Source organism: Camelus ferus, chromosome 6, assembly GCF_009834535.1.
Source record: "Camelus ferus isolate YT-003-E chromosome 6, BCGSAC_Cfer_1.0, whole genome shotgun sequence".
In the NCBI taxonomy this organism is placed as follows: Eukaryota; Metazoa; Chordata; class Mammalia; order Artiodactyla; family Camelidae; genus Camelus; species Camelus ferus.
Window position 1 is genome coordinate 14,429,955 of NC_045701.1, and position 13,022 is coordinate 14,442,976.

At 38.8% G+C, this 13,022-nt stretch overlaps 1 protein-coding gene across 4 annotated transcripts in view; it reads right to left on the minus strand.

Annotated features, from left to right (window-relative positions):
* TMOD2 (tropomodulin 2) overlaps positions 1-13,022 on the minus strand; it is a 47,230-nt gene that overhangs the window by 11,101 nt on the left and 23,107 nt on the right. For all 4 annotated transcript variants that reach the window (XM_032481195.1, XM_032481194.1, XM_032481197.1 and 1 more), the window contains exons 6-8: positions 10,654-10,784; positions 8,927-9,034; positions 2,242-2,385 (exon numbers count right to left, since the gene is read on the minus strand). In XM_032481195.1, coding sequence (XP_032337086.1) covers positions 2,242-2,385; positions 8,927-9,034; positions 10,654-10,784 — 383 coding nt within the window. The remainder of the gene's footprint in view (positions 1-2,241; positions 2,386-8,926; positions 9,035-10,653; positions 10,785-13,022) is intronic.

Below are 13,022 nucleotides of genomic sequence, written 5' to 3' on the forward strand. Positions count from 1 at the left end.
GATTCATTGTTTTCCCTACCCTAGCCAACATGGGATATTATGAATCTTTTTCATCTTTGTCAATCCAAGGGGTAAAAATATATTTCATTCACATTTATTGAATTGCTTTAATTTGCATTTCTCAAATTACGACTAAGAACAATAATTTTCTTAGGCATTTGTATTTCTTTGTTTAGAAACTACCTATCTCTGTCATTTTGTCCATTTTTCTACCAGCTTATGGTTCCTGTTTCTAAAACTGATTTGTTAAGTATATTGTATATTAGGAAATTAGACTTTTGTCAAACATGCTGAAAATATTTTGCTCCTTTTGTCTTTTTAAATTTTTTTAAATCTATTTTTATATATAATGGCTAACATTTGTAAATCTCAAACTCCCAAATTTATCCCTTCCCACCCCCTTCCCTTGGTAACCATAAGATTGTTTACTTAGTCTGTGAGTCTGTCTCTGTTTTGTAGATGAGTTCATAGTGTCCTTTTTTTTTTTGGATTCCACATGAGTGATATCATATGGTATTTTTCTTTCTCCTTCTGGCTTACTTCATTTAGAATGATGATCTCTAGGTCCATCCATGTTGCTGCAAATGGCATTATTTATTCTTTTTTATGGCAGAGTAGTATTCCATTGTATAAATATACCACAACTTCTTTATCCAGTCATTTGTTGATGGACATTTAGGTTGGTTCCATGTCTTGGCTATTGTATATAGTGCTGCTATGAACATTGGGGTGTGTGTATCTTTTCGCATTAGAGTTCTCTCTGGATATATACCCAGAAGTGGGATTGCTGGATCTATGGTAAGTCTATTTGATATCAGTCTATTTGATATATATCCCTGAGGGTTCACTTCTTTTCACTCCTTATTTCCCTCTAACTTGTTAACCTACTCTCTCACTTCCTGATGCCTCTTTCTTAATTTACTAGCAGCTGGACACACTAGGATACATAGGAGCGAGCTTACCGAGTGTGGGCATCCCCACACGCACATTTCCGGGGACTCACTCCACACCTCTGCACGGGGCAAGCTGTTTTGATAATGCATCCCTTCTGGGGAGGGTGAGAGTGAGGGAGTACCTGGTGGGGCTTCCCTGCTTCCCTGATAACAAGCCTCAGGAGGGGTCTAGGGGCAGAGGACCTGCACTGAGACAGCCCACTTGTCTGGGTTAGCCAAAAAAAAAAAAAGGAGAGTAGAGCTATTCATGGGATCTGTTGGGGGTCTCCAGGCTCAGGCAAAAGTCTTGGGTGGCATCCTGGGGCTTTATCAGACCTTGGAGGGTCCAGACCAGGGCATTTCCCAGACAGGAAGGGGGCACTCTCAACAGGCCCTCCTCACACTGCGCCTCCCATCACCCCACAGGAAATGCCCACAACACAAGTCTCCTTACTTTCTCTTCCTTCTAGTCCATTCCAGGACCCTTTATTCCAACTATACAGTGTCTAGACCTCTCCAATTCACTGAATCCCATTACAGATAAGTCCCTGTAGCCAAAGGGGCAAGGCACAGCATCATGCTGAGAACTGAGAGCTGCTGTCTGTGGCAGGAACCAGCTGAAGTCAACAGAGCAACTCTAGAGACACTGTGGGCTGATGCTGGGAAAGAGGGGTCTTCAGGGCACAAGGGGTGGTGACTCCAGGGCAAAGCAGCCCGCTTTGGCTGTTGGTGGGAACTGGAGAGATGCTGCAACAGAGGCTGAGATTGTGATCACACTGTGGGTGTGGACTCTAAGCCAGACCATCTTCTAGAACCCTGATTCCTTTAAACAGGTTCTGTGGCCAGCACCAGACAGCAAGACCTGGGACTGCTCTTTTGGCTCTGGCAGCCTCCAACCAGGGACAAGAAGCCTGTTTCTGGGCATGGCCACCCTACTTTTTTCACAGTCCCAGTGAGAGGCAGCAGCACGGCTGGGGCAGGACTGGGCTGAGATTCCTGCTAAGAGGCAAGGATGATGAAGGCTGAAAAAAAAAGGCAGCTGTTGACGCTTCTGCTCCCACCTCCTCTCTTTCTCCTCTGCTGCCTGAGGAGCCCAGGGCTGGGGGAGAGCGGACGCTTTCTGTCTCAGGCTGCCCCACGGTGTACCACTTAATCATTAATATGGTCTCCCACACACCCTCCACAGGCTAGAAGCAGTCCCAGTTCACTGGAAAACCAGAACATCACATCAAGTCACAGAACTGGGTCTTTCAGCTCCCTTCACTGCGGCATTCCTCCTCCTCTCACGCACCCTGGGGAGTTAGCTCACCTGGTTGTCGATCTTGATCTCTGTCAGGGTGTCATTTTCTTTTAGTGCCTCTACAAGGGCCAGGATCCCAGCACCAGTGATAAAATTGGATTCTATGTTTAGACTTTTCAAGGTCTTGTTTACTTTTAGCATATCTGCAAAAGCCTTATTATGTAAAAAAGAAATAACCATTAGGGTTTCCAAAGATTTATCTACTCAACTCCCCACCCCTACCTTAAACAGATATTTTTTACAGTACTTAAGGAAAATCTTAGTTAAATCATACTTTCACCTCCAAGTAACAAAGACAAGAAAACCGCAATAAAAATCATTTAGTTCAATAAACCACAAGGTCCTACTGTATAGCACAGGGAATTATATTCAATAGCTTGTAATAATATATAATGAAAAAGAATATACACTGACATAGAATAAAACTTTGTTTTATTAAGTAAGGACATTTTTAAAAAACCCACTACCATCTGTTATCATTGTCATTTTTTAAAGAAAAGGCATCTTAACATTTTAAAAAATGTAGAAAGGACATAATCTCAGAATTATTTCATTTTTTTCCATTTTACTATAAATGGATAGAAAATTTTATCACTGACTAGCATTTGGGTACTACTAATTTAGTCCTATTATTTCAGGTCATCTGTAAATCAGGATTTTTCAAAGATAACTTTTAGAACAAAATCACCACTCAGAGTGGCAGAGCCACTGAAGACTCAGTTCTAGATGGCAGACTGCACACACATACCTGTCTGCTCTCCTTACTCCCAAAGTTTCCCACTGTCATGAAGAGAAGACATGATTTTTAAGTGACTGGAACTCTCACAGCACAATAAAACAAAAAAAGAGGGCCATTATTTTGAAACATTGCTAAAGTACAGAAAATAGAAAGATTGGAGGAGAAATTAGCACATGATTGCCTGAGACGCCAGAGGTAAGACTTGGTAAGGGCGTTTGATTACAGAACTGCCTTAGGAACACACAGTTTTGCTAGAGCAGATGGAGGGCCCAGCACCCCTCCTTGTAGCTTCCCTGAAAGAGAGCAACTCCCAGCACAACTATCAGGGAGAAATCTCCCAGGATGAGCCTCTACTGAGGGTGCTAGGTCCTGAGAGAGTGGTGCAGAAACTGAGGCATCTCCAGACCTTCCACCAGATGCAGTGCAACAATGCCCAGGAAGGAAATATACTGAAATGCACCCCTCCCAGAGCAAAGCCCTCCTAAGTGGAGCAGTTGCGGAGGACTCCCAGGTTGCCTGTGGGCCTCCATTGCACACACTACAGGGAAGGCTGCCCAACAATTCACCTGCCTCCTTACAAAAGCACCCATTCATTCATTCAATCACTTACTAAAAAAAGACTATCAGGCTTCTACTGTGTGCTAGCAGTAGAGAAAACAAAAATCCCTGTTCTAGGGAGCTTATATTTGAGCAGGAGGGGCAGAGTCAATAATTGATAAATAAAATACATAGCCTGTCCGTTGGTAACAAAATGAAGAAATATAAAGGGGCCTCCCTTTTAAGGGAGAGATCTATTGGTGAACCAGATCCACATAACTGCAGAGGGGGAGACGGTCCTGGTTTACACAAATCTATTTTGTTCTCTATTTGGAAATATGAACAGGCAACCAATGATTGCCAGACATATTAGGAAAACCAACATCATGAAAGAGAAAAGCCAAGTTGACCAAACAGGATAACATGCCACTTACGGAACCAAGATCACTCAGGGAACAGAAATATGCAAAACTTCTAAATATTATTCTTTCTCTCTGTCCCACCCCATCTCAAAAAAAAAAAAAGAAGAAGAAGAAGAAGAAGAAAAAGAAAAGCCATAAAATAAATAAATACTGGCTATTTTATATATATATATATTTTTTTAAAAAGAGGACAAAAAACAAGAAAATGCCTTGAAATTTTGAAATACTGCATTAAAATCTAGAATTATAAAACAAATGCAGCTGCAGACCAAGTTGGTAATCTAGAAGCTGAAGCTGAAGATGTTTTCAAAAATGTAGAGGAAAAGACAAAGAGAACATACAAGAGAAATGTTAGGAGACATGGAGGAAAGACAGAGGAGCTCAGCATTCATCTAACAGGAGTTTCAGAAGGACCAAAAAAAAAAAAAAAACACAAAACAACAACAACAGCAGCAAAAAGACAACAGAAATGAACAGGGGAAAATCTCCTAGGGTTGAAGAAAGCCACGAGTCTTTATCTGAAAGAACCCACTGGATGCTCAGTAGAATAAATACAAAAGACTCCTAAGTGGGCACATACAAGTGAAATTTCAGAACTCCAAAGGAAAAGAGAGAGAGTCCTAAAAGTATCTAGGTAGAAAAAATTACAAAAGAACAAGGATAAGACGAGCATGAGTCACCAGACTGTAAGGTCCACAAGAACAGAGATTTATGTATTTGTATAGTCAGATAATTGTAAATGCTGGTGATAAGTTTTAATTTTTTGGAGTTAGGCTATATGCATAACAGAATATGATGACATTAAATGTATAAAGCTCAAATGTATGATATGATAGAATAACTACCATTCAAAGATAAAGAGGAAGGAGGGATAGAAGGCAGAATGAGGACAGAACTGTCCTCATCTTTTTTAAGGAGAATCAAAAATTACCCAAGACAATAAATCAAAAATAAAAATACATGTCTATTAGTGGTTTTTTATCCTGGTTGTATATCAGAGTGACCTGGAAGCTTTAAAAAACATACCAATGCTTAGCCTCCACCCCAGATGAATTAAATCAGAATCTCAGGCTGTGGCCTGGACGGCTGCTTTTGTTTGTTTGTTTTTTTGTTATTACAGTATAGTTGACTTGCAGCTGCATTTCTCAAAAGTTCTCTAGGTGACTAATATTCAGCCAGGATCGACAGTCTCCTTATTTAAAGTCGTACAGACAACAACTAGAAGAATGAAAAACAAACCACGACTAGTGATTGCTCTGGAGAGTAGAACAAGGAACTTCTGGACTATTTTAATTGCTTTGATGGTGGAAAAGACAAGAAGGAAGAGGAGAAGGAAACCAACTTGAGACAAGAACAGGATTTCCAACCTCAGCACCATTGACGTTTGAAGCCAAAGAATTCTTCATTGTGGGAGGTTGTCCTGTGTCCTGCAGAAGGTTCAGCAGCCTCTGAGACCCACTAAATGCCAACAGTACCCCTCCCCACCATGACAACCAAAAATATCTCCAGACACTGCCAAGTGTCCCCGGGAGGACAAAATTGCTCTGAGTTGAGAACCACTGGACTAGAAGAATAATCTGGTGTAGTACGCAAGCAGTTACTTGAACTACAAGAAAGGCTCAAGGATTTGCACTGATGTTACCATGCACCATGTAAATTAAAAATACATTTATTCAGTGCTAGGCCTTCAGTTAGAATTAAATGCACACATTTTAATTAGAGCCCCAGAAGGGAAGGCATCAGGCCTTTCCTTGTGGATGCCCCAAGCTTTGGGATTTACTTCCATTACTATAATAACAAAATGTCAGAGCAATTAGGCCTTTATAAAAAAAGTTGCAGGACCTCTTGGCAAGTAGCCGGGATCTTGCCAATTTCTTTTCAACTTGGAAAAACACTTTTCTCATACTGAACAAAACAAGGAAAGACTCAGCCAAACATAACCCTGGGCTAGAGGCCCAGGTTCACTTCAGTTCAGTAAACATTTGAGCACCTATTACATGTACTGGGGAATAAGAACATTAGTAAAGCAAAGACAAGATTTCTTAAAGGCTATAGAAAACAATTAGAGTAGAAACACATTTTCAAAGAGAAGGCTTTGCTGTCTGTACTTTACAGTATTGGGGGGAAATGCAGTTTCCTTCATTGCCCAAACCTGTACTCTCCCAGCAGTAGCCACGGTGCACGATTCAGAAAAGTGCCTGTTCTGAATCGACACATGCTGTAAATGAAAAGCACGCTTTGGATTTCAAAGATGTAGTACGAGAAAAATACTGTAAAAGACCTCACTATATTTTCACATTGATGTTTTGAAATGATACTATTTCAGTATGCTGGTTTAAAGAAAATATATTATTAAATTTAATGTCACCCATTTCTGTTCTTTTTTTAATGTGGCTTCTGGAGGATTTAAAATTACACATGTGCCTTACATTTGTGGCTCTCATTTTACTTCTATTGGACAGTGCTGTCCTAAACTTTTGATTTGTATGCGGCATCACTGCTAATAATAACAACATTTAAAAAAATAATTTGGGCCTTTTCTTTACATTGGCATTCAGTGTGGCAAGTTTTATAAATATTCCCTGCCACAGATGTGGTTACATGGAAGTGCCTGGGACATGGAAAACTGAAAATTTACCATTCAATAATTTGATTATAGGTCAAACTACAGAATTTTACAGGCTGAATTCGCTTCCTAGCTTGGCCACATATTATATACTCTTAGTTAAGTGACTCAAACTCTGAGACTCAGTTGTCACATCTGTAAAACGGGGATAATGTCAGCTCACATACATGTGGTTTGTTTACATTCACAATAATCCCACAAGTACTTTGTTTTTGTTTCTGAAACATATATAGAAAAGTCTCTTGAAGCTCTTGTTTTACTTTTTTTGGAGGGGGTAATTAGGTTTACTTATTTATTATTATTATTTTTTTATTTAACAGAGGTACTGGGGATCAAACCCATGACCTTGTGCATGCTAAGCATGCGCTCTACCATTGAGCTATACTCTCCCCTTATGAAGCTCTTGCTTTAATGCTGATTTGTAATTCTCAACAGTGAGTTGTTCAGCCATAGTCACAGTCTAAATATCTCTTTTGCCTGTGGGGTAATCAACCAACTTCCAAGCTAAGAAAAGGTCTTTCCTGACTATGGCATAGGTGAAAGGGGAACCATCTGGGGGCAGCCAGGTGAGGGCTAGACCATGTGAAGTATCCAGGCATAGGCTGAAAGAAGCTTTGCTTTCCTCTCCCTAAAGGATAGCAATTATTCCTTGCAGTTGTACGGTGTGCTTGTCACATGGCATGCGTTCAATACATAGTTGTTGGATGAAAAACAGTATCAAAGAGATCATTATATTTTGAATTTATTCAGTCTGTTTAGCAAGTTATCTGATCTAGAGCAGAAGTTAGATTATTTTCTAGTAGCATTGACAATGAACCATAAACTGTTCATATCCCTGCCATTTTACTGTAAATAATATATTAAACAGAAATGACAAATTATTTTATTATCCCTTTAGTTACTTACATACAAAATATATTGTAAATCTTTGCTTTGTTGAAAACAAATCTACTAAAGGATAGAGATCATACACAGATAAGAACCCTTAAATTGCTAATTTCACCTTACCAATGATCGAGCTCTGCTCTTTTTCTGTTTTAATGATAGGTTTCAAATTCAAACTGCTTTCAACCTACAAATTTAGATATGTAATAACTGCTGGAAAAAAAGTCAGTTTTGTAGCTTAGTCCCTTTTTTACATGAATGCTTATTTCAAGTTTGCTATCAACATCATGGAAATAGTCTCTATTGCTGAGAGACTGGAGGGCAAGTTCATTCATTCATTTAACAGATATTTTTCAAACATCTACCCTGTGCCAGCACCCATGATGGGCAGTCATTACTCTCACATTGTCTGGTTTTAATGCTATTTTAGATCTTCCGACAGACATGTTACTTAAGTCACATCATCCAGTCAAGAACACTTTTATTTTTCTAGCTGGATTCAAGTGCTGAGCATCAGATGCTGTAGAACCACAGGCTCATGCTCAGGCTTCTGATAATTGGCATATTTTAGCAAACGTTATGACAGTGAGGTGCTGTGTATAAAATATAGCATAGCTTGGTAGTCAGGAATCCGGGGTTGTGGAACCAGAAAGGCCTGGTGGTGAATCCTGGCTCTGCCACTTGCTGATTGTGTTACTTTGGAAAAGTTACTTAACCCCTCTGAGCCTCAGACTGCTCATTTATTAAAGTGGGAAGGAACTCATAACAGTACACACCTCATTGTATTATACTGAGGATTAGGTGAGGTGACATGTGTAAAGCCCAGAGATCAGCGCTGGTATTTACTGATCGCTCAAGAAATGTTAGCTATTAATAGAAGGATTACCACTGATGACAGCAATGGTAATTGTATTTATTTGGGTCCAGGAGCTTCCTTATTTACTTGAATTATCTGAAGGGCAGAGAAGGAATAGGGCTTCTGGTTGGTTATTTTTTTCATATTCTGGTTAATAGTATCAAACAAAGAATGTTTCAAGATTTGGTTGTTTAAAATATTTTTGAGACATATTAATCTATTTCAAAGATTAAAATGAAATATACATTAATATTTTTTAATGTTGGCCAAGTTCCTGTAGGGCTTGGGGGGGTCTCATAATAGCCAATGACTATGACAGAATGTTATTATAGATGCAAAAGTTTCAGAAAATTTGTACTAACCACAGCACAAAATCTAAATCTGTATTTAGCTAGATGTCTAATCTAATCTTGTTTCTTTCTCCTAAAAGCGTAGTTTGAACATTCTAACGAATTCAGAGTGCCTGACTCTTGAGCTCTTGTTTTACTGCCTCATTATAACTAATTTTGTTTATTAACTATATGGAAAATAAAATACCAGATCTAAAAATTGTTAATTGAGAAAACAAATTAAAAATAAATTCTAATAAATTAAATATTTCATGTTACATTTCTAAGGATTTTACTTACAATCGCCACAGGGTCATTGCTGCGGGTTGCGGCCAGGCTGAACTTTTTCACGTGGGTATTGGTCTCCAGAGCCTTTGCAAATTCCTTCAGGGTTGGAATTGGAATGTTCTAAGGTGAGGAAGGCACAGAGAGTTGAGGACCCAATCCCAGTCTGCAGCACCTTCACCCCAAGCTAAGGCCCCACAGCTTTTAAATACCGTGTATGTTTAGACGGCTAATTGCACACTGTCCCCTCCATCAAGACACTTATCACCCATCTTCAGCAACCAACCGAACCTGAGCCAACAGCGCCACTTAGTGTCCAGTGAGCCAATCTAACACAAAGGGACATTCTGGCGTCACTTTTCTGTTTACCCTACTCCCCCCAAATTATGCATCACGCACTGTACTTCCTTCTTTTTCTCCTTCATTCTCTATATTCTAGCCAGAGTGACCTACTTGCCATTCTTTTATTATACCATGGTCTTTCTCCCCTCCATCTTTCAGACATGCTTTTTCTTTTGCCTAGAAATTCCTTTGTCCTTTGCTCTGATTGATTCCTACTTATCTCTCAAGACCCAGTAGAAATATTGTCCCCTTTGTTGGCTCTTCTAGGCAGGATCAACATTTTCCTTACCCACAATTCTGTAACATTTGGGGGCTTACCACATCATGCTGTAATTATTTGTTTAGCGTTTTCCTCCTAATTTAAGTTCTTCAGAATAAAGACTGAATGAATCTGACTCTGCCCTCTACAGCACTTAGCACAGTACTGACCACCTGAGGGGGAGATAACATGGGGCTTGGCTAGAGGCTGACCTGAGTCCTGCAGGCACTACAGACTAGCTCTGTGACCGCTGGGGCAACTTAAACCTTTTCAAGTCTCACCAAGGATTAAATGAGATAATGAATTTCAAGTATTCAGCAAAATATATGATGCATAGCCAGTACTCAATAAGAAAAAAATCAGTTAACATTATTAAATGCTAAAAATTGGCCCAACAAGAATGAACAAAACAGATGTCAGGCAGTGTTTTCTCCCATCCCCACTCCCTAACCTCCTTTCTCTCTCACACATACACACATTTCTCCTGCCTTGGAGAGGGACTTCACTTATTGTCAAATAGAATAAAGCAGAAGTGACAAATGTGTGATTTCGGAGAACAGGTCATAAAAGGCATTGTGGTTTCCTGCTTGCTATTTTTTTTCTTGGATCACTTGCTGTGGGGGAAGCCAGCTGTCATGATGTGAGGATACTCAGGCAGCCGTATTAGAGGTCCATGTGGTGGGAAACTGAGGCCTCCTGCCAACAGCCACATGAGTGAGCCATTTTGCCCTAGCCACGCCTTCAGATGACTGCAGCCCTGACTAACAGCTTCACTACAGCCTCATTTGAAATCCTGAGCCACAACTACCCAGCAAGTCACTCCCAGATTCCTGACACTCAGAGATTGTGTGAAATAATAAATGTTTGCTATTATCAGCCTCTAAGTTTTGGAGTAATTTGTTACTCAGCAATAGATAACTAATACACTATGTTTAACACAAGTACTGTGATTCTTTTAAAAGAATTCTAGAAATCACTCTTTTTTTTTTTTTTTAAACCCACTTCTCTGGAATAGGATATCCTGCCTCAAAATCAGTGGCTACAAAGGATTGCAAACAGGTGTGAAAGCAGGCATTCAGTCATCTCCAGCAAGTTTCTGATCTCATGAGAAATCAAGCAACTGACAAGTACAGTGAAATACCTTTATGTTGTTGAGGTTGACCTCTTGCAGGCCGGGATCATTGGCTTTCATCTGCTGCAGACTTACTTCCACATTTGTGGGATTGGGAGGTTCCTCAAACACTGGCTTGACTTTTTCACCTTTGACCACATCTAAGATTCAAGTTTTAATTTTAAAAAGAAAATGTAAGGGCTCTCCCATTAAAAATCAGAGATGACTTCCCTCCAAACGACCTTTCTTTCATATGCTCTGATTCCAGTAATATTCTAATATCAATGACAATTAGCTTAGTCTCAGCTAAGCAAGCATAGGAATGATGTGGGCTCTGAATTATAGTCTCAAAAGTTGGGGCTTTTTAAGCACAATGAGAAGTCTCAGTGGCTGACTTTCCATTGAGCCCAAAGTGCAGGAGGCCCTACAGCAAACTCCAACCCTCAAAAGAATATTCACCCATGAATATTACTGGTGCTCCACATGGACCTCTTCCAGACTATACTAACCAAACCGAAGAATCTAAGAAGCAGAAAAGAAACGATGAGTCTCTTTATTTCCCAAACCTTAATCCTCCCCCGGCTCTTGACCATGGCCTCTGATTTCCATTTTGGGGCTTTAATTTTGAGAATAGTACAGGAAGAGAAAGGAATAGAAAAGAAAAATGGGAGAATTCTTAAAAGCAGTTAACAGAAAATGTTTGCAATATATGTAACATACGAAAGGTTAATATTCCAATACACACAGAGCTCCTACAAGTCAACAAGACAACCCAATTGGAAATGAACAGAACAAGTAATACAATCAGAGGAATCTCTGTGAGTCAACCAAGAAATATAAAAAAGTAACTATAAACTCTTAAATTGAAAGATGAGATATTATTTGATTAGCCAAAAAAGTGTAAAAAGAGATAATATTCAGAGTCAGCAACAATGTGGGGGAAAAAGTATCCTCACATATTGTTGGTGGGAATGTAAACTGGTGTGACATTTTTGGAAGAATAATTTGGCATTATCTATTAAAATATAAAATGTGGATAGTTTATGATCCAGTAACTCTGTACCTAGAAGTCTAATCTACAGAAAAAATAGCATGAATACATGAGGATATAAATCTGAGGATGTTCACTGACATATTACTTGTGACAGCAAAACAGGATAAACAAAATGCCCATCAATGCAAAAATGTTAAATAAGTTACAGCATAATCACATAACATGATGCTATCTATTCATTAAGAGAATGAAGTGAACCTGCATGTACTGATGAGAGACGAGAACCATGATTTGAAAAAGTTAATGAAAAATGAAATACTTATGTTCACCCAAAAACCAGAACATGAAAATTTACAGCAGTTTTATTCATAATTTCCAAAATTTGGAAGCAACCAAGATGTCCTTCAGTTGGTGGACTGATAAATAAACTGTGGTATATCCAGATAATGGAATATTATACAGCATTAAAAAGAAATCATGTATCACTACCATATGACCCAACAATTACACTCCTAGGAATATATCTGAAAAAAAAAAAAGCGCTAATTTGAAGAGATACATGCACCCCAATGTTCAGAGCAGCATTATTTACAACTGATAAGATATGGAAGCAACCTAGGTCTACATCAACAGGTGAATGGATGAAGAAGATGTGGTACATAGATGCATACAATGGAATACTACTCGGCCATAATAAAGGATGAAATTTTACCATTCACAACAGCATGGATGGACCTGGAGGGTGTTATGCTAAGTGAAATGTCAGACAGAGAAAAACAAATGCTGTATGATATCACTTATATGTGGAATCTAAAAAATAAAACAAATTAGTTTTAAATTCAGTATCAAAGGGTAACATTCTGTCATGTTTGTTATTAAAAGCCTGGTACATAACCTTCTGGGCTTTTATACATACACACATATCATAAACTTTTTTAAGACTTCATAAAAAGAAAAGAGACTCACAGATATACAGAACAAACTAGTGGTTACCATTGGGGAGAGGAAAGTTGGGAGGGAAAGGCAAGGATAGAGTAAGAAGTTAAACTCTTTTGTGGACCATAAATAAGCTACAGAAATATAATGCACAACACAGGGGATATAGCCAATATTTTATAATAACTATAAATGAAGTACAAACTTTAAAAATTGTGACTCACTATGTTGTACACCTATAACTTATATAATATTGTACATCAACTATATCTCAATTCAAAAAAAATGATCTGTCAAGCCATGAAAAGACATAGGAGAACTGTAAATGCATATTATTAAGTAAAACAAGCCAGTCTGAATAGGCTATAAACTGTATGATTCCAACTGTATGACATTCTGGAAAAAGCAAAACTTTGGAGACAGTTAAAAGATCAGGTGTTGCCAGAGGTTCACAGGAAAGGAGAGACAA